General features: G+C 41.1%; 5 protein-coding genes and 1 non-coding gene across 8 annotated transcripts; 2 read left to right on the plus strand and 4 right to left on the minus strand.

Annotated features, from left to right (window-relative positions):
- Positions 1-4,641: 4,641 nt before the first annotated feature.
- Positions 4,642-7,739, minus strand: LOC135618881 (auxin efflux carrier component 6-like). 2 transcript variants are annotated; one of them, XM_065120269.1, is made up of 7 exons: positions 7,109-7,739; positions 6,466-7,028; positions 5,794-6,001; positions 5,607-5,692; positions 5,296-5,453; positions 5,153-5,229; positions 4,642-5,005 (listed from the first exon to the last, which is right to left on the minus strand). In XM_065120269.1, exons 1-7 carry the CDS (start codon positions 7,561-7,563, stop codon positions 4,939-4,941), a joined length of 1,614 nt encoding a protein of 537 aa, XP_064976341.1. In that variant the 5' UTR covers positions 7,564-7,739; the 3' UTR covers positions 4,642-4,938. The 2 variants fall into 2 exon arrangements, with proteins under 2 accessions (XP_064976341.1, XP_064976340.1); XM_065120268.1 differs by having other exon boundaries at positions 5,794-6,004.
- Positions 7,740-8,526: 787 nt separating this feature from the next.
- LOC135618882 (glycolipid transfer protein 3-like) lies at positions 8,527-10,901 on the minus strand. Its single transcript, XM_065120272.1, has 6 exons — positions 10,557-10,901; positions 10,294-10,349; positions 10,080-10,213; positions 9,857-9,992; positions 9,623-9,766; positions 8,527-9,536 (listed from the first exon to the last, which is right to left on the minus strand). The coding sequence occupies exons 1-6, from the start codon at positions 10,708-10,710 to the stop codon at positions 9,501-9,503; spliced, it is 660 nt and encodes a 219-aa protein (XP_064976344.1). The 5' UTR covers positions 10,711-10,901; the 3' UTR covers positions 8,527-9,500.
- A 1,124-nt stretch (positions 10,902-12,025) lies between these two features.
- On the minus strand, positions 12,026-16,053 carry LOC135618884 (pentatricopeptide repeat-containing protein At3g13880-like). Its single transcript, XM_065120273.1, has 2 exons — positions 14,364-16,053; positions 12,026-13,515 (listed from the first exon to the last, which is right to left on the minus strand). Exons 1-2 carry the CDS (start codon positions 16,022-16,024, stop codon positions 12,759-12,761), a joined length of 2,418 nt encoding a protein of 805 aa, XP_064976345.1. The 5' UTR covers positions 16,025-16,053; the 3' UTR covers positions 12,026-12,758.
- Positions 16,054-16,252: 199 nt separating this feature from the next.
- Positions 16,253-16,326, minus strand: TRNAR-UCG (transfer RNA arginine (anticodon UCG)). The gene has a single exon. It is a non-coding gene; the product is annotated as a tRNA-Arg (tRNA).
- Positions 16,327-16,727: 401 nt separating this feature from the next.
- Positions 16,728-20,075, plus strand: LOC135618885 (extradiol ring-cleavage dioxygenase-like). Its single transcript, XM_065120275.1, has 3 exons — positions 16,728-17,087; positions 19,151-19,521; positions 19,687-20,075. Exons 1-3 carry the CDS (start codon positions 16,860-16,862, stop codon positions 19,877-19,879), a joined length of 792 nt encoding a protein of 263 aa, XP_064976347.1. The 5' UTR covers positions 16,728-16,859; the 3' UTR covers positions 19,880-20,075.
- Positions 20,076-21,319: 1,244 nt separating this feature from the next.
- LOC135618348 (amino acid permease 4-like) lies at positions 21,320-25,666 on the plus strand. Of its 2 annotated transcripts, none has more exons than XM_065119231.1 (6): positions 21,320-21,740; positions 22,947-23,180; positions 23,627-23,720; positions 23,851-24,211; positions 24,419-24,640; positions 24,957-25,666. In XM_065119231.1, the coding sequence occupies exons 1-6, from the start codon at positions 21,614-21,616 to the stop codon at positions 25,386-25,388; spliced, it is 1,470 nt and encodes a 489-aa protein (XP_064975303.1). In that variant the 5' UTR covers positions 21,320-21,613; the 3' UTR covers positions 25,389-25,666. The 2 variants fall into 2 exon arrangements, with proteins under 2 accessions (XP_064975303.1, XP_064975304.1); XM_065119232.1 differs by having other exon boundaries at positions 24,115-24,211.
- Positions 25,667-25,671: the final 5 nt, after the last annotated feature.

The raw sequence follows: 25,671 nt of genomic DNA on the forward strand, positions 1-25,671 counted from the left end.
ATTTTATTTTAGTATATTTTTTTATGTAATAATGTACATCAGTAGAGTAGATTAGACGATGGAGAAATGAATTTAAATATGTTATTTTTGTAAGTATAGAAATCTGAATGTAATTTTTGAAAATATAAGAATCGAAATACTAAAATTAGCTAATTATATTAGGTAATATATAATTAGTACCATATATATATATATATATATATATATATATATATATATATATATATATATATGAGATTTTCATACATTTTTTTTCTATTTTTATTTATAGAAAAATTTGTCAGATATCTTACTCTATACATATTTTTCTAATAAAACAATTTAAGAGCATCACTAACATGTGATATTTCATATGATATTTCCATAAAAATAAAACATTAATCCCTTTGCAATCATACTGAACATCTGTATCCAAATAGGAGGATTTTGCAAGTTAGGCAGAAAGGTGGGGTAGAGTGGGTATATTAATGAGATAGAGCAAGGGATTTATATGTAAAATTAAAAAAGAAAAAGAACATGTGAATCTTTTTGTTTACTTCACACAGTGATTCATGAGGTGGAATGGACTATGGAGGGTAAAGAATCATCACAGGCTCATAGTTTTTTGACACACTGACTACCCTATTCTGCCGGATTGGATTTATGTTACATGAAGGAAGATGAGGATGAACATAGTCTTATCAGGTAGGGTTTATTGGAGAAAAAGTCAAAAAAATTTATTATATAATAGTGATAAAAAAATATGTTTAGTCTCATCTCTACTATACTACTATATGATATTGTATAAGATCCGTTGGTGAACAGATGCACCGTAGCTGATGAGTCAGCACAGCTTGGTTCACGGGTCGATGTTGGGAGTCTTCGATCGTCTAAGCTAGTTGCTGAGGTTGGGAAGTTGGTTGATGGCCCTTGCTCGAGACGTTAGTTGATGACTCTCCATCGGGATGCTGATCGACGTGTAGGGGGAAGGCGATCTCTCTTAATCGAGATAATTTTACTTTGGGGATAACCGCTCTCCTGTACAGAAGGCCCCGTCGGGTGGTTACCGACTGTGGCCCCTCAACGAGTATGTCAGTGTGGGGTTCTGCTTTTTTCTCTTTTTTTTCTCTCTCCCTTGGTCGGATACCGGCCAGGGGCTTTTATATTACTGTACGAGAGTCGGTCGTACGTGGATTTGGCATGACGACTGATCATCGAGGGGTGAGATGGTATCTTTGTGCGGTCGCCGTCCCGGGACGTACGGAATGACACCATGCGACGTCGTCCCGGGCTTACCGGGATGGGACATGTCAAGTCTTGGTACGATTGTTGGCTCAGCACGTGGGAGTGCTTCTCTTGTTGACTCGATCATAGTACGACGTGACATCGATTATGATGTAACGTGGGTCCGAGTTATACCTTATCGGTCTTTAAAAAAAAAAATCTACTTATCCAAATATAGCTTGATGACATAAGAGGACAGAGAGCATAGCACAGCTAAGACATCATTTATGTTCATTTGGTGTAGAGAGAAGGGGTTGACACAGTAGCTGACTACATAGACTGATGAACAGGTGACAGATTACATCATTCTTTTCAATGATCCTTGTGATAAATTTCACTCACAGCAGGCAGACATTTGATGCAAACTGTTGATGAGCATGATGCATTAAATCAGTGACCATATTGAAGGTGGGTGGGTGGGTGGGTGAGGTGAGGTGAGGTGAATATGAGTCTGGTCTTATCCCAGGCTTGCACAGAAGTAACCATGGTTGGGTCCAACTCAATACCAGATTAAGATTTTCCCAGCTTGGTGTGGCTCATCTGGCACTGGTTTATTTGCTGCTGAAGACTGATTGGGTTAACAGGTACAGCAGAACAAAAGACAAATCCCATAGTCTTAAGATGAAATAAAGTAAAACACATGGCTGATGGAATCCCACCAGTAGAGAGACGAGTCATATCTTCAAGTATTGAAAGTATTTTAGCTTATTACAAGTCAAAAGAATATCCTAATATCTTAACAGTGATGATAACATTTGGGTGACAGTCACTTCACACTATCCAACTATGGAGTGCCTCTTCCACTCCCAACTCTAGTTGGTCTTGTTACATTACCAGCTTCCTACCTTAAATAGACTTATCACGCTCGGTATCTCTGCCTCCAATTTGTGTCCTTTCTATCTTGCTGCCGATGAGAGTTTATCCATATCTTCTTCTCTTGCATTATAGTTGTTTCTCTTTGGAAAGCCAATGAAACCAAACTTTAGGTCTCCTTTTCCTTGTTTGATTTCTGGCATGATAGTTTCTAGCTCTATGAAGGGTCTAATCTTGACTTTAAAACCTCCTCCACTCTAAGAGCATTGATCGCAACTTGCTTCATGTAGATTTGGAGGGCCAAGGTTGATCAGATCTTTAAGCAAAGCAAAACTTCTTCTAATAATATTTTTTCTTAGGATGATTTCTTCTATTTTTTATTATGAGAAGACACATTCTCCTAAAGTCTCTAAGGGAAGATCTCGTTTGGAGATTACTTGGACTAGGCCTCAATCCTACAATTAAACTCTAATGGCTCCTTTCAATACTGATGATGTCCTTTTTGCTAGTTGCAGATATTAGAGAAGAGATATTAGAGAAGAAGAAGCATTCTCTTCTTGGAAGTTGCTATTATTAATTATAGCCTCTCTAAAGCTTTTCTGGATGATGTTAGTTGTATTTATATAGAAAATAATTCTAAGTGCATCGTAGATAACTTAAGTAATAGAAGATAATGATAAAAGCGTATGATAGAGACACACATAGAATAACATCATGCTTCCTTATATCCTCAATTCTATGCTAAGTTGCACATTATGGTGTCAATCATATTTATATAGAAACTAATTCTAAGAGTATTATAGATAATCTAAGTGGTATATTCTAATTTTGTATTCTTATTAACTTCCTTAGAGTATTCATATTATAACTTAGACATCGGCACATTCCAACCTCATTAGAGCATTTTGATTTTTTCTTGATCACACATGTATATTACAAACTATGCTAAGTGCATCTAGCTATTGTTTTATGGTGACGGGAGTGGTCGCTAGGACTTTTCTTAATTATCACCTCGGATTATAGGGGTGACTTTTGTGGCCATGCTATTAAAAAAAAAAATTTTTGAAAGAAGAAACTTAAAGATATAGATCCAATGTTATCAATTATCCCCACCGAAGACTTGTTTTATATATAATAAAAGGTATATGAGCATATGATATAAATTTTAGTGTTTATGTTTTTCATGAATGATAGTTAACTGTCATAAGATCATATTGAAGGAAGAGAATATGATCGGTGAGGGCTACTCCTTATGTATCAATGAGTAAATTACTAAGCACGATAATCTATTAACTCGATCTGAAGTGAACAGTACATCCATGTCCTCGTTTAGCTTGTCGAGCAAAAGAGACACAAGAAGCAGTAATGGAGAGAGTAAAATATCAAGTTCTTACAATCGGTAGAGGCGTACCCCAAAGGAACAATTATAGATTACCATATGTAATTAGTTATCTTTGGTATTTCGATCCTTAAACTTAAAAAATTATATTGACATCCCTATAGTTATAAAAATAAAATATTTAATCTCGTTTCTCCTCACATCGTCGACTTTACGTCGGAAGATATAATATGTGCAAAAGAGGATAAAAAGATAATTTCACTGATAAAAAGACGCTACCCCTATCTTTCACAACCATCCATACTCCCTCTGCCACGAGGAGGAGGGGAGTGACTAATCGAGCAATGACTTCAATGATCTCATTGTGGCCACCGTTGATGGCAAATCTTCGATTCTCGATCCTTGATCTCACCCTTTTTTATCATGCTCACCACATCCACACAACCCTTGGCCAAGAGGAGTGCTTCCTATGATATTACTTTGAGAATTGCAAATTACAACTCATCTTTGACTTATAATAGATTTCTTCCTTGATTCTCTTCCTTGAGTCGCACTAGATCTTTTTCTTGCAGATCGCCAGCTTCTTCATCGTCGAGGACCACATCCTCCGCATAGGCGATGGCCTCATCGCATGGCCCGATATTGACGCCCTTTGGAAAATCACCATTACCAAGATGGTGTTAGTCCTCAAGGACCAATTCATTTGGATGCAGGCGGCTAATCACTTCTCCCGGTCTGCAGCTTCTTATTTTGTCATGCAGCCTAGCTTTCACTATTTGGAACTTTTGGCACAAGAGGTGCAAGGCATTCTAATCCATATGTCATATCTTCCGTTCGTAAAATCAACAACAAAAAGAAAAATATCTTATTGGGAATGCGGTGGAAGGCTCAAGAATCAGAGGAACGGCGCCCGGTCGGAGTAATATGCCGACGGGGGACGGTTGACGAGGACGGAGTGGCGGTGGAGAGCTCTCCCGACGAAGTTGGCGTGGATGTGCCTCGAGTGCTGTTTCCCTCTCCCCAATATGATTACTTAGAACATTAATATAAAAATTTAAGACATTTCTTGATCGTCTTCTTCGCTGTACTAAGCGTTTTCCTCGACTCATTGTCTTCTTCAGGGACACAGTGCTCAGGCATTGCCTTGTTACAGGACAAGACAACCCACATCAATTACACAGGGGAAACAGAGTGCAAAATGCTCAAACCTTCTACGAGAATGGAGATTTGACTTCCTAAATCTCAGAGCAGGCAATCATTAACACAGAAAGCAAACACAAAAAAGGATAGCCAATGGCATGATTAGTCATACATGGTCAACCCCACACTGGAGTTTCCTTTCGGATGCCACTAAGCTTTGCAGGGTGGTGCACTCCATTACAGTCTTCACCACACAGTTGAATGATCCGAATGATCCTAATCTACACTTTATCTGAGTGTGTTCACGCTTGTTGAAGCTTTTGTACCGGTGGGCACTTTGGATGCTTTCCTTCACCTTACTTTGATGGTTGGGTGTTCTCCTCTCACAGACCCAAGAGAATGTAGTAAAGTAGGGTTACAGGCAAGGAGACAAGCATCCCAAAGATGACCCTGCAGAGGTACAAGGAGAGTAAACTGAGGGTGGAGAAGAAGAAGAAGAAGAAGACAAGCAGCACCAGAATGGCAGACTTTGATGGCGATGATGTTCCATTATGAGTATGCAGGGTGTTGATCTATCATGAGATGATTAGAACGTACCCAGTGCTCAAGATATCAGGGTGCAGTCCATATTCTCTGGCGAAGACGAAAGGCACGATCCCTTGAGGAAGAGCTGCCTGAAAGATTAGAGGAATATTGAGTACCCATGGAAGAAGCATCAATGGAGCTCGCTGGATTTGTACCTGCACAATGGCTGTGTGCAGCCTCACTCCTCTTAATCCCACCGCCATGGATGCAGCTGACATCACCGTGGGTCCGCTAAGGAACCGAATCGCCATGCTTATGGCTGCCATCTTTGGCCCACAGGCAATGATCCTTGGTTGCAGAGCCATGAACAATCCTGGAAGCAAGTGGAACATGAACTCATCAAGTTTTGTTTTATGGTCTTCAGCCCCACATGTACTCTCTCTCTCTCTCTCTCTCTCTCTCTCTCTCTCTCTCTCTCTCTCTCTCTCTCTCTCTCTCTGTGTGTGTGTGTGTGTAACAAGCTTACCAAGGCTGAACATGGCCATGCCAAGGCCTGCATCTGAGATAATTTTAATGGACTCCTTTAGCAGACTTGGCATGCTGATATCCCACCTGAAGAGATTCAAATGCTAATCAATGACCGAAAGAAAGTATCGACAACATTGTGAGGCAAAACATGAGACAGTAACATCGAGCATAATGGAGGGGATTACTTGAACGAGATCAGAGACCAGAGAAGGCCTAACATGCTGGAGTATGTGTTCGGGTTGCGGGAGAGCTTCCGGCCGACGACGGTGAGGATGAGCCTCAGCATGACCAGCGCTGCCGGCATCTCTTGCTCAGCTTCTCCCTCCATCTCTATCTCGTCTTCTTTGCGAACCACAAACTTTGAGGTGCTCCTAAAGCTCAGATCTTTCTCCCCTGCTATACAAGTTCATCATTCATGAATTCACATCTCATTAGTCATCTTCTTCAAACGGATTTGCTTCATGCTTCTACCCTAACTAGGAAATGAACTGAGTTCTACTAAACCTGTATCTGTGATGTGCTGGAAACAGAATAGCTTCAGTAATGAGACTTTATGGAAGCAAACCAAGGACATAATGAGATGCTAAGTTACATGGCATACGCAGGGAGAGAGAGCATCTCCTACAACCTTGGACAGTGACAGCAGCCGAGCTGCCTGCTATCACATGCGAGTAACAGCAGTGCTGTTCTAAGAAGGAGACATTGTTGAAGAATCTGAGACCGTGAATTTGAGTTGTGTTGTAAATTACTGCAGTGTCAGAGTAATGTGATGCTTTTTCTTTGTCTTCAATGTGATGCCATGGCAAACAGAGTCCAAAGAGAGACCTGACAGCAGCGGATGGCATGAGTGTACTTACCCCCGACATCCTTGTCGACTTGTCCGCATCGTCCTCCACAGCCCTCCCACGCCAGCTTCACTCCCCCAGCCACCGCCGGCGACCGCACCCACACCGGCGTACAGATCTCCAGCTCGTTGAAGTTGGACGCCCGCGGCGTGGGCTGCAGCGAGTACGCGTCGGAGGACGCGTACCCTGACGGGTGCGGGCTCGCGGACCGGTACCCAAACGTGATGTCTCGCACCGTGAGCTGCTCCGCCGGCGCCGGCTGCGGCTGCCTGGCCGGCGTGTTTACCGAGAATATCTCTGCGCCGGATACGTTCGACAGGCGGCGTGGCGTGATGCCGAGCGAAGACGACATGCCCGAGCCCGGCGCGGACGAAGTGGACCGTCGGATGCGTACTCGGAGGCGGCCGTCCGCGTCGATCTCCGACTCCGCCTGGATCGGGTCTCGCCCGTCGAGGGAGATGATGTCGCCGTCTATCTCGAACTTGGCAATGGCGGCCGCCGCCGTACCCGGGAATTGATCCTCGATGAGCAGCGTGGCCGCACGGTATTCGAAGAGGAAGAGCAGCAGAGTGTACCTAGCACATGGTGAAGAGATCAGCAGCAAGTCGCGAGCGCTTGGCTTACGGAAACACGCAGTGAGCTATCGGCAAAATACCAGATGATGCACTGCAGGACGACCAGCTGCACCATGAGGCTCTGGGTGAAGTCGCCGTACATGGCGCGGAGGAGGGGGATGCCCATCACCAGAGTGTTGGGGAGCGTACCGACGGAGAAGAGGGTGATGACCCAGTCGAGGCGGCGGCCGCGGCGACGGGGGCTGGCGAAGGCGGCGGACAGGGCGGCCCAGAGGGAGAGGGCCATGAGGACGAGGAGCTTGGAGAGGGTGTCGGCGAGGATGAAGCGGGAGTCCATCTGGTAGGGGTTGTTGTAGGAGATGAAGTGGAATGAGAGGACGGGGACGGCGAAGGTGGCGACGAAGCGGTTGATGCCGGAGCACTGCTCCGGTGTGAAGATCTTCCACCACTTCACGGAGCCGTAGGCGAGGAACATGGCGAAGTAGAGAGGGATCATGGCGCACATCACGGTGTAAAAGTCCTCCCAGGTGATCATCTCTGCGAGCGTGGTGAAGCGGTGGGGAGACAAGCGCGAGCCCCATGGGGTATATGTAGAGGAAGACAAAGGCGCTGCGGCATTACTTAGCGTCGCCTAAACCATATGCTTTGCATGGAATAAGCAAGGGTTTCTTGTAGTGATGAGTTCAGGTAAGGGAGTACGTACGTCCCCGTCCCCAAGCCCACACTGTCAGTTCTTTCTCTGCTTGATTCTTGTGGAGTACTGTGGCTTTAAGTCTTTTATCAACGTCAATAAATGAGACATGATCTCTCGATTCATCTTCTTGGCATCGATCCTTTTGGCGAAGTCATATCAGTGTATGAGATACGCATCATTTCTCAGGGTGGCAGCTTTGCATCAGGAATTTTACGTGAAAGGCTGAGGAGGAGGGGGAAACGGCGATCAGACGGCTGCCAGTATTCCATGGGACAGAGGGCAGAACATGCCATCACCAGCTCGGACGGGTCGTCGAAGGATGGCCGCTAGCCCGTAGGAGACTGGAGGGGCCTCGCGCGAGGGGTTCGAACCGTCGGATCTCGATCGGACGGAGGGAGGCGGGGTCGGGGAAGCGTGCAGAAGCGGACGAGGCAAAGGTGGCGAGGCTGTGGGCGCCTGAAAAGCCGACGAGAAGGATTCCTAGCTTTGGTTACGCGTCGCTTTTGGGATCGTCGTCAAGGCCGAGGCAGTCAAACTCGGGAGAGGAGCTCGGTGAAGTAGCTGTCCCTCCTCTCCTCTCCTTTCGCTTTCCTTTTTGTTTGTGTCCTCTTTATTCCCCTATTTTTCCTTTCATGAAAAATGAGTGAGCTTTTCTTATATTGGAGGAAAAAAAATCTTTTTTTAATCTTTTTCCCATATAGTGTCTCCTTTTGCAAATATATATATATATATATATATATATATATATGAATATCCAAATATTTATCTCGACCATGTGGTCTAATGAGAGCCTTAACTTTGACTTGAGGACAAATGAGCATCGCATTGTGTATCTCATCGCATCGAAGGTGTTCAAGATGAAGTCAAACAAATTACATCTACTTGTGCAGGGAAAGGTTGTCTCCTTCTATCCTTTTCCTGTAACAAAAATTACAGTGAGGGGGAAGTCTCCAAATTACTGCTGCATGGAAATGCCATTTGCATGCCTTGTGATACCATCTTCTTCTTCTTCATCATCTTGTCCTGCTCATCCTCCTCTTTCTGATGGTGAAATGACAGGCATGCACGCACGCACGCCATCGACAACGTCTCATCCTCCTCCTCCTCCTCCTCCTCCAAGCGAGGCCCACCTCCCTCTTCGGCCTCCCTCGTGATCCCTATGGACCACCGCGCCCCACCACTTTTCTGGCACCGGTCACTGTCCTCGTCTCTGAGCCGCGTTAGGGCCGTGCTCCTCGCCATCTCCTCCGCCGCCGCCCCGCAGCATCGACGCCCGTCGATCGATTGAGGTCATTATAACGGGCGTTTGACTTGTCTCAAGGACATCTTAATGGACGGTCCGCACTGCGACGGTGAAGGATCCGGATCCGAATCCGATGAGTTCGGAAACAGGCCACATACGACTCACCGTTGCCGAGTCCGACGAACGAGTCGGACGAGTCCATGCCGGCCTCCGTCGGTTCACGTGCTACCACCGGACAGGAACAATGCATGCACTGCACTGCTCTAAATCCATGCACGGCTTCTACTCTTCCCTTCATCTTCTTCCTCTGTCTTCCCCGTCTTCTCCCTCTCCACCAATACCCCCAGCCTCGTCCAGACGACGTGCAACGCCACCACGTACTACGATCTCATGTTTGGTTGTGATGAGAGAGAGAGAGAGAGATGAAACCTGCTGTTATTTCGTGATAGTAGGCTACATTCTTTCTTCTAAGCAAGCAGCAATGTACACTCTGTTCTTACATCATGTGAGGCATACGCATCATCAAACTCAACCATCAGGCAGACTTCAGCCTGTCCAATTCATGCGTTCTCTGCACCAAATCATCAGAAATCACAATGCAATGAATCCAATCACACAAAGAAGACGAACTCACAGAAAGAAGCCAATTCTACTCACCAAGAGTTGGTGTGTATCATCCAGAAGAGGCTGGATCACTGAGGCATACTTCTTGATGTCTTGTTTCAGGTCATTGTAATCTTGTTCTTGGCCCATCAGCAATCTGATGAGCATTTCTCTCCCCGGAACGAGCTTGATGGCCACCTATTCATTCATTCATTCATTCACAACTTAGCTTAGGAAACTGGCAAAAGAGCTACCAAGATGAACTTGTGAGCAGAAAGAACAGAGTACCTTGTAAGCAGCTGAGGATATCCAACCATGCCATGGCTTCAACGTGCCATTGTAGGTCTCTTCCACCACTTGTTCGAGGCTTGACTCAGGGTTCTTATCTAACTTATCCAACAAAGCTAAGCTGAAAGTTATCGACCTGATCAATCAAAAGATGTTTGTCTGAGTAGATTGATTTCCAAGAGCATGTATGGCAGTAAGAAGAAGTATGCTTGTGTAGCAGTACCTCGCAAGCCATAGGATAGATCTGCAACAGCTATCATCTTGTCTTGCAGAACCTTCACCCACCACCTCTTTCTGCACTATCTCTTCCAAACTTGAATACAGATTTGGATCCAACATGTATGTCTCTTCCACTCTCTGAACAGTTTTAGTAACTTGTTTTAGATAAGAGAGAAGTAGATCAGTCAACATGATTCAATCATTGCAAGTTGATATACCTCAATATTTCGTAGTATGTCTTGCCTTAGCACCATCATTGTTGGTCCAATCTTGTCTGTGATATCAAAGAAAGCAATTGAAGAAGAGGCAGATAGTTGCAGGCAAATATATGCATCTTTAGTAAGATAAATGAGTTATAATATTGAAAGCTTCTTCTTCTTCTTCTTGCAATGCTTATGGCTGCAGAAGGATTATAACAGATTACATGCATTCTCAAGGCTAACAAAAGCTCAAAGAACAGGAGGAGGAGGAGGGAGCAAACCAAGGACATGGAGGAGCAGATTAGAGGCGCCCAGAAAGGCCAAGGTGGACATCTTCTTCTCCTCGGGCTTGAACAAGGACAGCTCCTCCACAGCCAACCTGATGCATGACCACCCCTGCCTCATGTCTTCTTTTTGAGCTCCACCTCTCTCCATCTCTCAACCTGTAATGTAATCCTCTTGCCTTGTTCTTGATTCTGGTGGGGAGAAGTAAGAAGATGAACCAAAATCTAGATGAGCAAATATAAAAAAGAAAAAGCATCAAAGCTAAATTAAACTTGAAAAAAGGATACTTCTATCAATGAAGGATCAAAACAGAATCAATGGAACTGATTGACTAATTTAGGCTTTCTTATGGATGATTCCCTAATTGTATACCAAGAAATAGACAAGTCTCCTAATTTGTGGCTGAGCAGTATGACCGCCACTCACATGATCATTTGTTTCTTTCTAATCATCATGCCACTACTCAATTAGACAGGTCTTCCTGAGACATTAAAAGCTCACATGCTAATCTGATCCATATGTTTCCTTGTTGCCATAATGCTTCCAAACATAATGCAAGAGAAGCAGCTCCAAAAACAAAGGCAATACTCTTCATAGTTTAATACAAAGTGGCTCAGACCTAAGAGATGAGTAGTTTGTGTCTACCAAGTATTGTATTGACATTGACAAACCACATCCATGCTTAGCTATAATTATTGGAGAACCAAACAGCTGATTTGAGAATTCAAAAAAACAGTGTATTTGTTTGAGCAAAGAGCAGTTGACAAACCACCATTACATCTTAGATGAAGTTTAGCCATATTAAATGTTATCTTTACCTTCCAAGAGATATAATAACTCTTCATTACTATCACATAAGCATATTTATGTTAGATTCCATAGGAGACTCTTCCCATAAAGAAACACCATCAGTTAATGCTCTTACACCATAGAAGAAAATAAAAATTGGTACATTGTATCCAACATCACTCTTAGAATCTTAAAAATTGCATGATACATGCATCACATAACATTGAGTAATGGGTAGCTAATCATCATTATCTATTGCTTCATATGCAAATAGTCAACATCAGTAATGTACAGATTCAAAATGTCTGATGATAAGAACATATTGAATAGAGACTTCTTGAAGGAGAATTTTATTTGATTCCTTGCTGGTCTTTGAAATTTTGATGACTAATCTTTGTTAAACTATCATAGAAAACACATTTCTCATGGTCAATCCCTGTGCAAATGTAAAAAAATGAAAACAATTCATAATCCAATTACATCAACTTCTTTTCTGCCTTTCAACATTCTAGACTTGAATGATATTGCAGATCTCTGGCCATATATGGCTATCAGTATCACCACTTCACTAACACAAAAGAACCAGCACAAAATATCAGCTTGCTCATTGATATATGGCAATCATCTGGTAAATACGTTAGAAACCAAGAAAATAAAATCACCATATTCACCTTTGAAGCTTCAAAGAAATTAAGTGAGACCCAATGTCACTGCTTTTAGCTATCATAACATGTTGCCTAATCTATCAGTTTCAGTTGGGATTTCCATTACTTTTTAACTCTCAGAGGGGCCAAATTGTCATCCTTGTTCACTGTTAACCAAGTGATTGCAGTATCACAAAGTTATTATCATGATAAATATGAGATTGTGAACGATGTGTCACACATTTTTCCTTTAGTAATCACCACAAGAACATGAACCCCAACTAAAATAATGACAGGGAACTGGATCTCTGACAACAGTTTCCTGCCTTTCAACCTCTGAGTATGATCCCTATCCCACAAAATGTTTGGTACTCAGAGCTTGTATCAGATCTGACTCTCACAGGTGACATTTGAAATGCCTAACGGACATTCTTATTCACCGTCCAACCATGTGATTGCAGCATCACAAAGTGATCATCAGTATAAAAGAAAACTATGAACAATGTGTCGGATGCATTTTCTTTGGCCAGTAATCACCACAAGAACCTGAACCCCAACTAAAATGACGAAATTGATCAGGTTCTCTGACAACAATTTCCCACCTTTGAACCTCCACCATGAGACACTATTGTTCTTCATAATTCATACAGAAACTGGCTCTTGGCAAATTAAACATTCCAAATGCCTGGCATCCATTCATTTCACTGTTCAAACAAGTGATTATTAGTAAGTATGAAATTAACAGTGTCTTAGATATACTCTCTTTTACCAGTAATCACCACAAGAACATGAACCCCAACTAAAATGATGAAACCGAACTGAATCTCTGACAAGAATTTCCCGTCTTTCAACCTCCGAGAACAACTTCAGTGTCTTATGACAGTCACCACATACCCTTTGGTTCTTCATAACTCGTATCAGAACTGACTCTGGCAAGTTAGACATTCCAAATGCGACGGCCAACAACTCACCATGGCTATTCATTAGACTCTCTCTCCACTTTTCACTTTGGTACTCCAACTCCAAAATCCTAGGACCAGCTTTTCCCATCTTTTGTTTTATGTGAAGCATCATTTCTTGTAGCTTTTCATAAATGAAATCAATGTGATGGTGGTAGCTACTGCTAGTCACAAAGGAATGAAAAGATGCTCCAATCTCAATCCAACTTACACCTGTTTCTTTGTTCACCCCTCGTTCTCTCATTAAACCTCTTGTTCTCATGGCCAAGGACACTTTACCAACATCCAGATACATGTTATACAGCAGCATATATGACGTAGCAGAAAAGGGCTCCATTACCATTAAGCTTTCCCCAACACGTATACTCCTTTCAGTGTCACCATAGAACAAGCATGCTCGCAGAAGTACATGCCAAAGGATTGGGTCATTGGCAAATCCTGAGCTCAATATGAAGCCCTCTGCATCAACAATTCTTCCAGTCCGACCTAGGAGGTCAACTATGCAAGCACAGTGTCTCGAATTTGGAACTATGTCATATTCTCTACTCATGCTTTCATAGTACCTGCATTAAGACAAGATACACAACAATCATGGAGACATAGATTTACTGCTAAAAGCTGCATAACCAAGACTTAACGTTCCTGCGTATGCTGTTAAATACGAACCATCTTTCATGATATATAAGTATACTATGCCGAAATTTGAACTTTCTTGAGGCAAGCTTTTGGCAATGTACTAATAATATGAACTTAAAATCCTCATTGTTTTTTACTGCCTATTAGTTTGAAACCCTCCACCTTTTTAATCCGGGCTTGGGACCGGCATTGGCGGTGTTACTTTGAGTCCAACAAAATTACCAAAAAAAGACCATGTAGCTTTTGTGACTAATGTCAAAACCTCAAGCAACAAGCCACAAACCATTTGGTGGCATTCAAGCTCATGCTACTTGGAAGCAACTCTCAAAAATTGCTTTTAAATCATATAGAAAGAGGCAAAGAAAGAAAAAACTAATGCACAAGGATTGCTTGATCTAAACATGCAGGACAATTTCTTATGTCTATCTAACTAGCATGATATGCCTTAGCACATCTGTTAGTTCTTTTATTACTTTTTTTTCCAATTAACTTCACAGTAAGTAACTAGCTCGACATTGGTTCTAAAATTATCTAATCGGTGCTTGAGAATATGATACAAACCAACAAGCCTATTTACATATGCAAATTAGCTTTCAGGTTTTCTATAAATGTCATCTGCCTAATGATATGTATTTCCAGAGACCAGACAAATTTGGGAAAGAAACATACCTACCATCACCATGATAAGATGGAAACATGTCACCAAAAGGGAGCCAATGACATGAAATACATGATAAGCAAGTTTTGAATATAAAGATTAGAGAGAATGATTAACCTGAAACCTTCATCCACCAAGCCTCCGTGGCTGCAAGCAGTAAGAACAGCAAGGAAGGTGACATGATCGGGCACAGCCCTGCATTCTTTCATTTTCTCAAAGAGGACCAAAGCATCTCCTGCATTGCCATGTAAGGCATAGCTTGAAATCATAGCAGACCAAGAAAAAACATCAAGGCTTCCAATGTCTTGGAACATCCTAATAGAAGCACCTACATCTCCTGTTTTGGTATACATGTCGATCAGTGAATTACAGCAAACAGTGAACTTATCATGTCCCAACTTTGTGGCATAGCCATGAATTTGTTCTCCAATCCGTAGCATACCCATACGTGAACAAGCAGTTATCACGGATGACATAATGACCTGGTCCAACTTTCTTCTGAGTCCTAGTAATTCTTTAAATAAGCTCAGAGCCATTTCATACTGTTCATTCTGTGTAAAAGCTGAGATCATGGAGGTCCAGGTGAAAATTTCTTGCTTAGGAGTCATTTGGAAGCAACTCAAGCTTTCCATAGTCAAATTTGAGGTTGAATACAAGGATATCAGTGCACTCCCAATAAACTCATCATCTTGGAGATTATTTATAATTACATGGGCATGGATTTGCCTCCCACATCTAAATGCACGCACTGACTTACAGGCCTCGAGCACACTTTTGAATGTGAACTTTGAGGGTTTCATTTGTCTCCTTAGCATTTCACGAAAAAGGCTTAAAGCTTTAAATCTGTCTTTTCCACTAGATTTTGTGCCCAATCGAGAGAATCCAGCAATCATAGCATTGAACACCACCACACTTGGATTCGGTATGCACTCAAAGATCTTGATTGCTTCTTCCAATCCACCATTCTTCGCATACATATCAAGCATTGCGCTGCCGACAAAAAGATCCAAGTCCAATCCAACTTTCGTCACGCACCCATGCATCATCCTTCGAACATCGTCTGAATCCCTCATACCCGAGCAAGCTTTAAGAATGCTACCAAGAGCAAAGCTGTTCAACTTCACACCTGATCGATGCATCCAAACAAGAATATTCACGGCCACCTCTGGCCAGCCAACGCTGACATAAGCTGAAAGCAAAGAATTCCACGAGACTTCATCCAGTTCTTCCGCATGATCAAACACCAATCTGACCTCGTCGATCATGCCACACTTGGAATACATATCCATAAGCGAATTGGTCAGAAAAGCACGACGAGAAAACCCAGTGACGACGACCATCCCATGGACCATCCTGCCCATCCTGACATCTCCGCAATCACCACTGGCGCTCAGAGCGCCAGCATAACTGAACCGGTCAAGGCCAACGCCAGCGCTTCTTGCTTCCCTGAACACATCCAACGCTCTGCCGCAGTACCCGACTCGAGAATACCCGGCGGCGAGTATATTCCAGGTTGCGGCATCTCTCACGGGCATTCTGTCGAACACCTGGCGGGCGGTGGTCGGGTCGCCGCACCGGCAGTACATGTTTACGAGGACGTTGTGCATGAAGAGGCCGGGCCTGTAGGAAGCCCTGATCATGTGAGAGTGGACGAGCTTGCCGAGGACCAAAGACCGGGTTGTGGTGGAGAGACGGAGGAGTTCTTTGTAGGTGGAAGGCTGCAAAGGGGGAGATGGGCCGCGGGCTCTCTGAGCTCGGTCCGTCGACCGAGACGACATGAGTTGGCTCGAGCCGACGTCTGATTTGTTTCCACCGCTCGCCTTTTAAGGAATCTCTAAATATGTTGGATTGAATATTATTTTGGATATTGAAAATTAGAGTAACATAATTACCCAATAAACCTTGAAATTTTTAATCCAATTATTATTATCCATAAGTGGGACAGAAATAAAGAAAAAAAGCTAAAATAAAAAAAAACAAGTAAATATAAATATCTACGAAAAAAACGACCACAGTGGGAGTCGAACCCACGACCTTCTGATCCGAAGTCAGACGCGCTAATCCACTGCGCTATGCGGTCATGTTGTAATCCGTGCAATATTATATCTAATATGTGGATAATTATTAAGTCAACTCTACTAGAAACTAAATGACATATCATGACATAGAATTAGATCTAATGGGTGATTTACTGTTAACTTAAGCTTAGAATTGAACTAGTAATATGGCATAGTAAGAGCTTCGAGTAAAGAAGAAACTTAGAAAGAACGTGAGGTAAGGCATGGAGTTGAGGCTGATGAGTATTATTAATTTAGACTTAAGTATTTTGGACAAATGGTGAATATTTTAATTATCTTATTAAGTTAAAGTCATAATACTAATATTAGTTAAACTATTCATTTAAATATCAAAATATATAAATAATATATTTGCCACTATATTAGTCAATGTATATTAGTCACTATATATATATATATATATATATATATATATATATAATGGGAGAGATTGGTGTCGGCACGACGCGACAAGCTGTCGCGGGTTTCGCTCGTTGTTGGGAGTGTTGGGTGACGTGTAGGATTCGACCTCTGGTTCGATCGGAGGTGAAGGGGGATGGAGACGTTCTACATCTCGCACGGGTCGCCGACGCTGTCGATCGACGAGAGCTTGCCGGCGAGGCCCTTCCTTAAGTCGTGGCGGTCCAAGGTGCTGCAGGCGGCGCCCAGGGCGATCCTCGTCGTATCCGCTCACTGGGAGACCGCTTCCCCCACCGTGAACGTCATCGATGGCCCTAACGACACCATCCACGACTTCTACGGCTTCCCCAAGCCCATGTATCAGGTCTCCCTCTTCCGTACCTCTCTCTCTCTCTCTCTCTCTCTCTCTCTCTCTCTGGGGCTGATTAATCTTTGCTTTATTAGATGGAAACGCCAAAATTTGATCTCTTGCTGGCTTTTCCCTGTGAAAGATTTGATCTTGTTTTTGTCTGGACGTTGTTTGGTCGATAAATTTTTGGTTTTTTGTCAGCTTGTTTCGATCCATACAAGAAATTAGTGCATTCAATAGCTGATGTTAGTCTAGGTTTGTATGACTATCCATCGATTTTTTTTATAGTATGGATTTTGAGGTTTGACCATGTCCTTGATGATCGATGAGATTATCCTCCTGAATAAAATTTACAATACTTCAATTATAGCAACTTTAGAGGGTTCTTGTGATAAAGAAGTATTCAGGGATAAGGCAAATATTAGCTAATCTTAAGCTTATTTTGTTTGTATATCAAGACCTTTTCTTTAATTGATATTGTCATACCCTGGTTTAGTCCACCTCAAAATGGGAGAAAAATTGAGTGGGCTTATAAGAGCATTTAAGCTTACGTATTTTGGAGCAGTGGTTTAGACTCAATAAGATAATATGTCAGTTATTCCATCGGGCCAAGCCATGATAATGGGTATCGGAACCGAATAATTTGTGGGGACAATGAAGTCATATCAGAACTGAATAATTTGTGGGAACAATGAAGTCATATAAGAACTGAATAATTTGTGGGGTCAATGAAGTCGACCAATTCAAGCTAAACCCAGGAATTCATCAGCTATACCATGTAAAAAATCACTATATAAAGTGAAATGTGACAGAATCAAATCAGCAAGAAGATGACAGCAGTTTACGAGCTATGATGTACTTTGAGAATAGTATGAGAACTACGGACAGTTCCTGGTAGATAGATACAAAGAACAGATAATGGCTCTACCAAGAGCAGCTAAAAAGAGTTCATCTCCCCTTCTTGTTATCAGTATGAATTTTATAAACATTCAAAGTATGATGCTGAGCTAAAAATGAAAAAAAAAAAAAAAAATGTTTGCCTTATCATCTGTTTTAAATTCTATGGTTTCTTTATAATAGTAATTGCTTTCATTGTGTACATATGTTAAACAAATAGAAGGTTTACACCAACCAGTATCATGGTAAGCATGATAGGTTTGTGGTCTTTGATCTCCTAGTTCATGTTAAGAAAAAGATCTGAATTAGTCATACTTTTAGACGCTAGATCAACATGCTACTTTTCTAGATAGTTGAAACTGAATGACAAGTGTAATTGGTTAGATATGTCGTTGCTTGCTAGATCAGCATGTTCATCAAAAAAGTTTCTGGTGGGATCCTGTTTATATGTTTATCTTAAACCATACTTCTGTGACTGAGGAAACTAATGTGAGATGAAAATTCTAACCATGTGTTTCATCATATAGGGAAGATGTTTGTTCATTGAGTAGCAAAAGGACTGGAGCTACAAATAACTGTGCATGACCATTGGACAAATTCCTGGATATATACCATCTGGCTTTCTTGATAGGCCTTGCTGACAATATGTCAAACTTATAGATTCAAGGAGCACTGAGTTTGCAGCATTAATTGGTACAGAATTCGTTGTAGGCATGATCATCTATTTTATCTCACTCAATCATTAGTACGATAGAAATCCTAATCACAGGTTTCATTATATAGGGAAGATATTTGTTAAGTTGCAAGATGACAGGAGGATACAAATAATTATGTGTGACCCAATGAATAAATTTGTAAAGATATACTGTCTGGCTTCCTATATAGACCTTGCCCTACACTATCTTGATCTTCTAGATTTAAGGAGCACTGAGTTTGTTGCATTAACTGGTGCAGGATTTGTTATACATATGATTGTCTATTTTATATTAATTAATCTCTATTGAGTTTTTATATGGCATATCTTATGTATCCTCACAGCAGCAAAGGTATGCTTATTCGAAATGAGCATGAATTTGAAGGTACATATGTGATCCATGTAAAGTTCCATAAAAATGTATAGGTTGTTTCTGTGATATTCTTGAGCCCTATATCTACCTCACCAAATTATAGTGTCATGGCAGCTTAAGTACCCTGCACCTGGTGCACCCAAGCTGGCAAAGAGAGTGAGGGAGCTACTACAGAATGCTGGCTTCAGCCATGTCAAAGAGGAGAAGACCCGTGGGCTCGACCATGGTGCATGGGTTCCACTGATGCTTATGTATCCAGAGGCAGACATTCCTGTGTGTCAGCTTTCACTCCAAACAGAGAAGGGTGCGACACACCACTATAACATGGGGAAGGCACTAACCCCTCTTAGGGATGAGGGAGTCCTTATTATTGGGTCTGGGAGTGCCACTCACAACTTGAGTATTGCACTTTTGGATGATGGACCTATCGAAAAATGGGCCCTGGACTTCGATACTTGGCTCAAGGAGTCACTGATAAATAAGAGGTAAGGAGCACCACCACCCATAATTCATGATGTTGATTTAGTTTCGAGAAAATGATGATGCTTTGTTTTCTACACCCTACAACTTTATGAATTGCTATTATCAAAAAGTGATCAAGTTGACCATGATCTTAACTGGCATCCTCATTTGTTCCACAATTTTGGTAGACATGATGACCTGAATAACTACGAGGAGAAGGCGCCTGATGCAAGAATGGCGCACCCATCGCCGGAACATCTCTATCCATTGCATGTGGCCCTTGGAGCTGCAGGGGAAAAAGCTAAGGCTGAGTTAATTCATCATAGCTGGACCGAGCGAACTCTTTCATACGCCTCATACAGGTTTACCGCTGCAGAATGATGGGCGTCCAAATTGTTATATATAGCCGACAGGCTCATTTCAGTGTATTCAATCCAAACACCCTTTTGCTTAAATTGTAACATTAATAAGAAGCTTTTATCCTCCACAGAAATGTAAACTATCACATTCCAGTTTCAGGTCATGTGCCGATTATATGTAGTGTTGTGACACTCATGAAATAATTTATATTTTACAAGTCGCAAGATCATAGTTTATCAAACTGAAATATGATGAACAGGCACATCAGATTTGCCCACAAGGAAGAGATGTTCAAATGAGTAGAGAGAGAAAACTAAATCCAAATGTGTTCCTGTTTTTCTTGTTCAGATTTTATAATGTTCTTCCTTTCTTCTTTTCTAGTATTGCAGAAAAGATTACTTCCTCAACAGATTGAACATGAAGGTAATGTCAAGTCTACTACCTGATATATGTCAGTAGCAAACTTACAGTGGTGGTAACAAGACATTATACACTTTTAGTGCCATTGCAAACGGGTAAAGAGTAATGCCATTTTGTTGCTTTGCCTTTTGTGCACTTGGCAGATTCCTAATGTGATTTTGAATGTAAAATGTCATCTTGCTGTAAGTTACTACAATCATATTATATCATGCATACATATGAAAGCTATTAAGATTCATGTTTTATGTTGACTATCAATTACTTACCGTAATTTTTCACCTTTTTCATCCGAATTTGATATCGACATCAATTATGTTAAACAAAGATTTAAACACTTTTAGTTAATGTTAAATAAAGATCTAAACATTTTACCATTCTTAATAATGACCTAAATATTTGAAATTTTTGTAATATTTTATCCAATATCACATAATATCTTATAGTAAGATTTAGACTTAGTCCTTAGGATGTCTTGTCCTTAGGATGTCTTGTCCTCGTAGAATTGAGAGCAATGAACTAATCATTTCGTCTTAATCTTTCAATCTCATGACCTTTTTTACTATGATCGTTTAATTATTAATTTTGTAATATATTATATCAAATAATATATATGATGCTTATACTATAGACTCGCACATAAGATATATCATTTATATAATTGATAGCCATTGGTGTGGCTTGGGAGCGAGTTTGCTCGGTCGAGATGCAGGCATCGAACCCTTCTTCTAGCGCAAATTTGATAAGGGACCATTTGGTCAGTCTACCAATAGTGCGACTCATAGGCTTGTGAGGAATTATCCGTTTTGACGATGGGCGTACTCGTACGATAAAAGATGCCTTTGAGAATAAGAGAGACCTGACGGACTTATAAGCCCTACTTCTCAATAATAATACATTAACTAACTAACTAACTAACTAACTCGGATGTCATATATCACTTATATAATAATGTACTAACTAACTCAGATGTCGAATGTCTCAACAGAGTCGATGATGCTTACTTGTTATCTCGATGATCCAATACGAACACTGCTTTGTTGCGCAGTTTGTGGTTGCAGATCGTCAACTTGTGCTCACATTACCTGCATTTTTCACGTCAAGAATGCCGAGAACAGTACATTCTATCTATTATCTTCATCGGTCTTCGTTCTCAGCATCAGAATCTTCGGTCGGGTTATTGAGCTTGTCGAAGTTAGCCAGAGAACTGCTTCGGGTGTCCATTCTCTCTCGAGAGGAAACACAGCGAACCAATAAATGCAGAGTGCTTCAACTCCAAACCAGGTTGATGACAAGTGTATGGTGCAGTTCAGGCGCCTGCATCGGTTTCTGTGATGCATGCTCATGCACAATAAATGGGAGTGGAGATGGCAGCGCAAGGTGACATGCCTTTGGCCTTGGAATCATCCCTGCTTCGGTGAGATGGAAATGGAGGAGTCTAGCGAAGATGGCCGCGTTAGAACAGGTAATGTTGCTTCTTCTTCACCTGAATCCTCTTTTTAATTTGGTGTGGATTGTATGTTTGTTTAAGAGCATTTGTGATTGGAAACAGCAAAAGTTCTTTGGAAGACTTTCAGATTTCTTTCGTCCGATAGTGACTTTTACGCCCATGTTGTGTTTGATATTATGTCCTGCTTCCTTACTGTGTGAAGAAATTAACTTTACAACACAGATCTCAAACCAGCTGCTTACAGGTGAAGGATAAATGGTCTCTGTCTTCATTTTCAACTTGAACACATCTGCATGACTAATTTTTCATCTTTGGCTTGCACTCCATCATTCTGCTTCCTTTTCCTATATCATCATTGTATGAGACGCCACCTCACTGTAATCTTGACAATCATCATAATGTTACATGCTCAGCCCCCTGCATTCCTTCAAGGTTGGTTTGCACAGCGCTAATAAGACTTGGTGGAGTTCTCTTGCAAATCTACCTTTAGTTGTGTTGTCATAAGTCTATTATTTTTCAAAGGTAGTCTACCTTACATAAGCTTCCATGTGGGGTTGCTTCTATTTTTTGGACAAACTTATCCTTTAAGGTAACCTTGTGATTTTTTTGCTTCCTGGTGCAGATATCTAAGATATGAAAATAGTTTTTATTCCTCATTTAATGTTGCTTCTAGTATATATTTTCAGATAATTTTAGAAATCAGACTAAATTTCTTTCGTGTTCAAAAAGATGAATGATAGATAAATTATATTTTATTAATGACATATTTATAGCGTGAACAAATTTGTAAATTACTTTCTACATTAATCACAAAATTAAAGCCAGTCATTCTTTCACATATGGCATGTGTCAGTTTGGAATCTACCATTTGATTCATTACATGGAAAACCATTTTAGTTGCAAAACATAGCAGAGATATTGTATTATTGTATGCTTAAAAAAAAATAAAATCTTTTTCCTGGAGATGAATACTCATGCTGCCATTGGATTTTCTATCATTCAAAATCAGGGAAAATATTTCTTTTACTTGACCATCTTGCTTGTAAAACTGAATCATTGTGAGAATAAATCCGGGCTTGGTTTAATAGGAAGGAATATTCAGGGATGGCGACCAGATCATGAATTGATTTTGAGCTTGTAAAAATGTCAAACTTTCTGCTATATTTGAGAACAGTATAGCTCAAGTCCATTTATCATCTGATACTTGTTTTGAACCTGCAGGGACTGTGTGGACTGCTACAGCTCATGTAATTACAGCAATTGTGGGATCTGGTGTGCTGACTTTGCCTTGGAGTGTTGCCCAGCTGGGCTGGATTCTGGGTCCTGTTGTCCTATTTTTCTTTGCATTCATCACTTATTTCACTGCCACTCTCCTGTCGGACTGTTACCAGCTTCCTGATCCTACGAAAGGAAAGCGAAACCACACTTACATGGATGCTATAAGAGCATGTCTAGGTACTACTACTACACTAAATCAAAGAAATGATGTTCATATCCTTTGTAAGGATCTTTTCATTTTGACTTTGTTCTAGGACTGTGTTATATCTGATTTTTGACTTGGAAGCTCCATGCCTTACCCCTAGAATCACGATAGTTGCTTGTTGAGTTTTCATCATTCAGGAATCATTAGTTGAGCAGAAAGTTAGAAGTATGACTTCTACAAGTGAAGGGAAAACTGAGAGTTAATAATCAAACTATTTTAATTGTAATATCAAAGTTGGTATCGCAAACCTGTTTCAACAAATCATGGTAAATTTAGTGCATTTTTGGACATATTTGGGAATAATTGGCTTAACACTAGACAGTAAAAAATAGAGGGAAACATAATCACTTAAATTATGTATAATAAAGTGTAAACTATATACTATATTCTAGTTGCTTTATGCTGTTTGTTCTTGCAGGTCGAAAGGATGTATTAATATGTGGAATCACACAATACAGCATACTCTGGGGAACCATGGTTGGATATACAATCACTTCTGTTATGAGTATGATGTGAGTATTTTGTTTTTTTGGAAGAATCTAAATGCTTTTGTTCTTCTTCATTATTCCAAAGCTTTTTTATTTTGTTTGATTTTGGTGAATGCATCTATTTCCTAACTAATTTGTTCAAATTCATGTGGAGGGCCATTGATCTATCAATGTGCTTCCGCAACAAAGGTCCCAATGCTTCATGTGAGGTCTCTGGAACATTGTATGTTGTGATCTTTGGGGCAATGGAAGTATTGCTATCTCAATTCTCCAGCTTGGAGAAAGTCACAGTGCTTTCTTACATTGCTGCAGCAATGTCTTTTGCTTACTCCTCCATTGGATTGTGTTTGTGTCTGTTGGAATTCTCTTCTCACCCGAAGTTTAAAGGGACTCTAACCGGGGTTCAGGTAGGAATCAGAAATGTTTCCTCCACCACCAAGATCTGGGATTCTTTCCAAGCATTTGGGAATGTAGCTTTTGCTTACACCTTTTCAATGCTTCTGATTGAGATCCAGGTATGATGTTATCACAAAATTTTTCTGATGATTATAGACTTTTTTTACTCATAAATCACCATGTTTCGTTCTCGTAAAGGCTCTTTCGCTCAATGTTTACTTTGATTGTTACCGATAATCTAAGAACTGGTCTTTTGTTTCCAAATGTTCAAGTGCATGAATACTGGTCATCATCTATTCATGACTCACAAGCTTATGTTTCTGAAGGATACACTAAAATCTCCCCCTTCGGAGAACGGTACAATGAAGAAAGCAAGTATATATGGCATTGGTTTGACGACATTGTTCTACATATCTCTTGGGTGTCTCGGTTATGCTACCTTTGGAAATGACACCCCTGGAAACATTCTAACCGGGTTTCGGAAACCAATTTGGCTCGTCGACATTGCAAACCTTGCTGTCCTCGTACATCTTTTTGGAGCATATCAGGTAAGAGTCTACAATAAATTTTTGCTGATGTTGCTACAGATGGACAAAGATTCCGATGACAGATAATAGCAACTTGTAGCACAAAGAAATAGCTTATTGAAACAAATAATTTAGCCCTTTCCTATCAGCAAAGAATTGTTCATCTAGCTGAACAACAAAAAGATGTTCTACACAAGCATTTTCTGTGAAGATCAACTACACAAACACAAATAACCAAAAAAAGCGATATTACTGGAAACTAAATTCAGTATCTCGTAAGACCTAGTTGAAGATTACATTTCTACTTACTGAAGTTATCTCCTTTGTTTTCTTTCAGCTATTTGCACAACCAATCTTTGCCTTCTATGAACAGTGGTCAGCCAAGAAATGGCTCAATGCAGGCTTCTTTCAAAGGGTCTACACGCTAAACTTGCCATTCTCCAAATCAAGAAGCATAAAGTTCACACTCTGCAAGCTCATCCTACGAACACTCTTCGTGCTCATCACAACAGTGGTGGCGATGATGCTGCCATTCTTCAATGCAGTTGTTGGCTTGCTTGGTGCCCTGGGTTTCTGGCCATTGACAGTATACTATCCTATGTCCATGTACATGAGCCAAGCAAAGATCAAGAGGAGGCAATTCAAGTGGGTTATGTTGCAGGTTTTGAGCTTAGTCTGTCTGTTCGTCTCGCTTGTCGCAGTCATTGGATCGGTTGCAGACATCATTGAACATCTCAAGCATGCTGAACTTTTCAAGATCAAACTCTAGTTCGATCAGAGAGTTTCATGAAGGCTATGGATGGCATAATTGTGGGGTGTGTGGTTCATGGTTGGGTGTCGTCTTAGCAAGTTTGCACAAGATGTGCAGTTACTGTCTTCCCAGTTGGTAAGAGTAATGTAATGCAACTTCTTCAAATTGTTAGTGTAGCTGCACAATCTACTGACTGTAAGTGTGGAAGCATAATAGAGTTTTCTGGTGTGAAATCTTGGTTTACCACCTTTTATTGATCTCATTGTGGGTAATAAGGGCTCAGATGCTGAAACTGCACAAA

This window comes from Musa acuminata, chromosome BXJ2-8 (assembly GCF_036884655.1).
Source record: "Musa acuminata AAA Group cultivar baxijiao chromosome BXJ2-8, Cavendish_Baxijiao_AAA, whole genome shotgun sequence".
NCBI classification, from domain to species: Eukaryota; Viridiplantae; Streptophyta; class Magnoliopsida; order Zingiberales; family Musaceae; genus Musa; species Musa acuminata.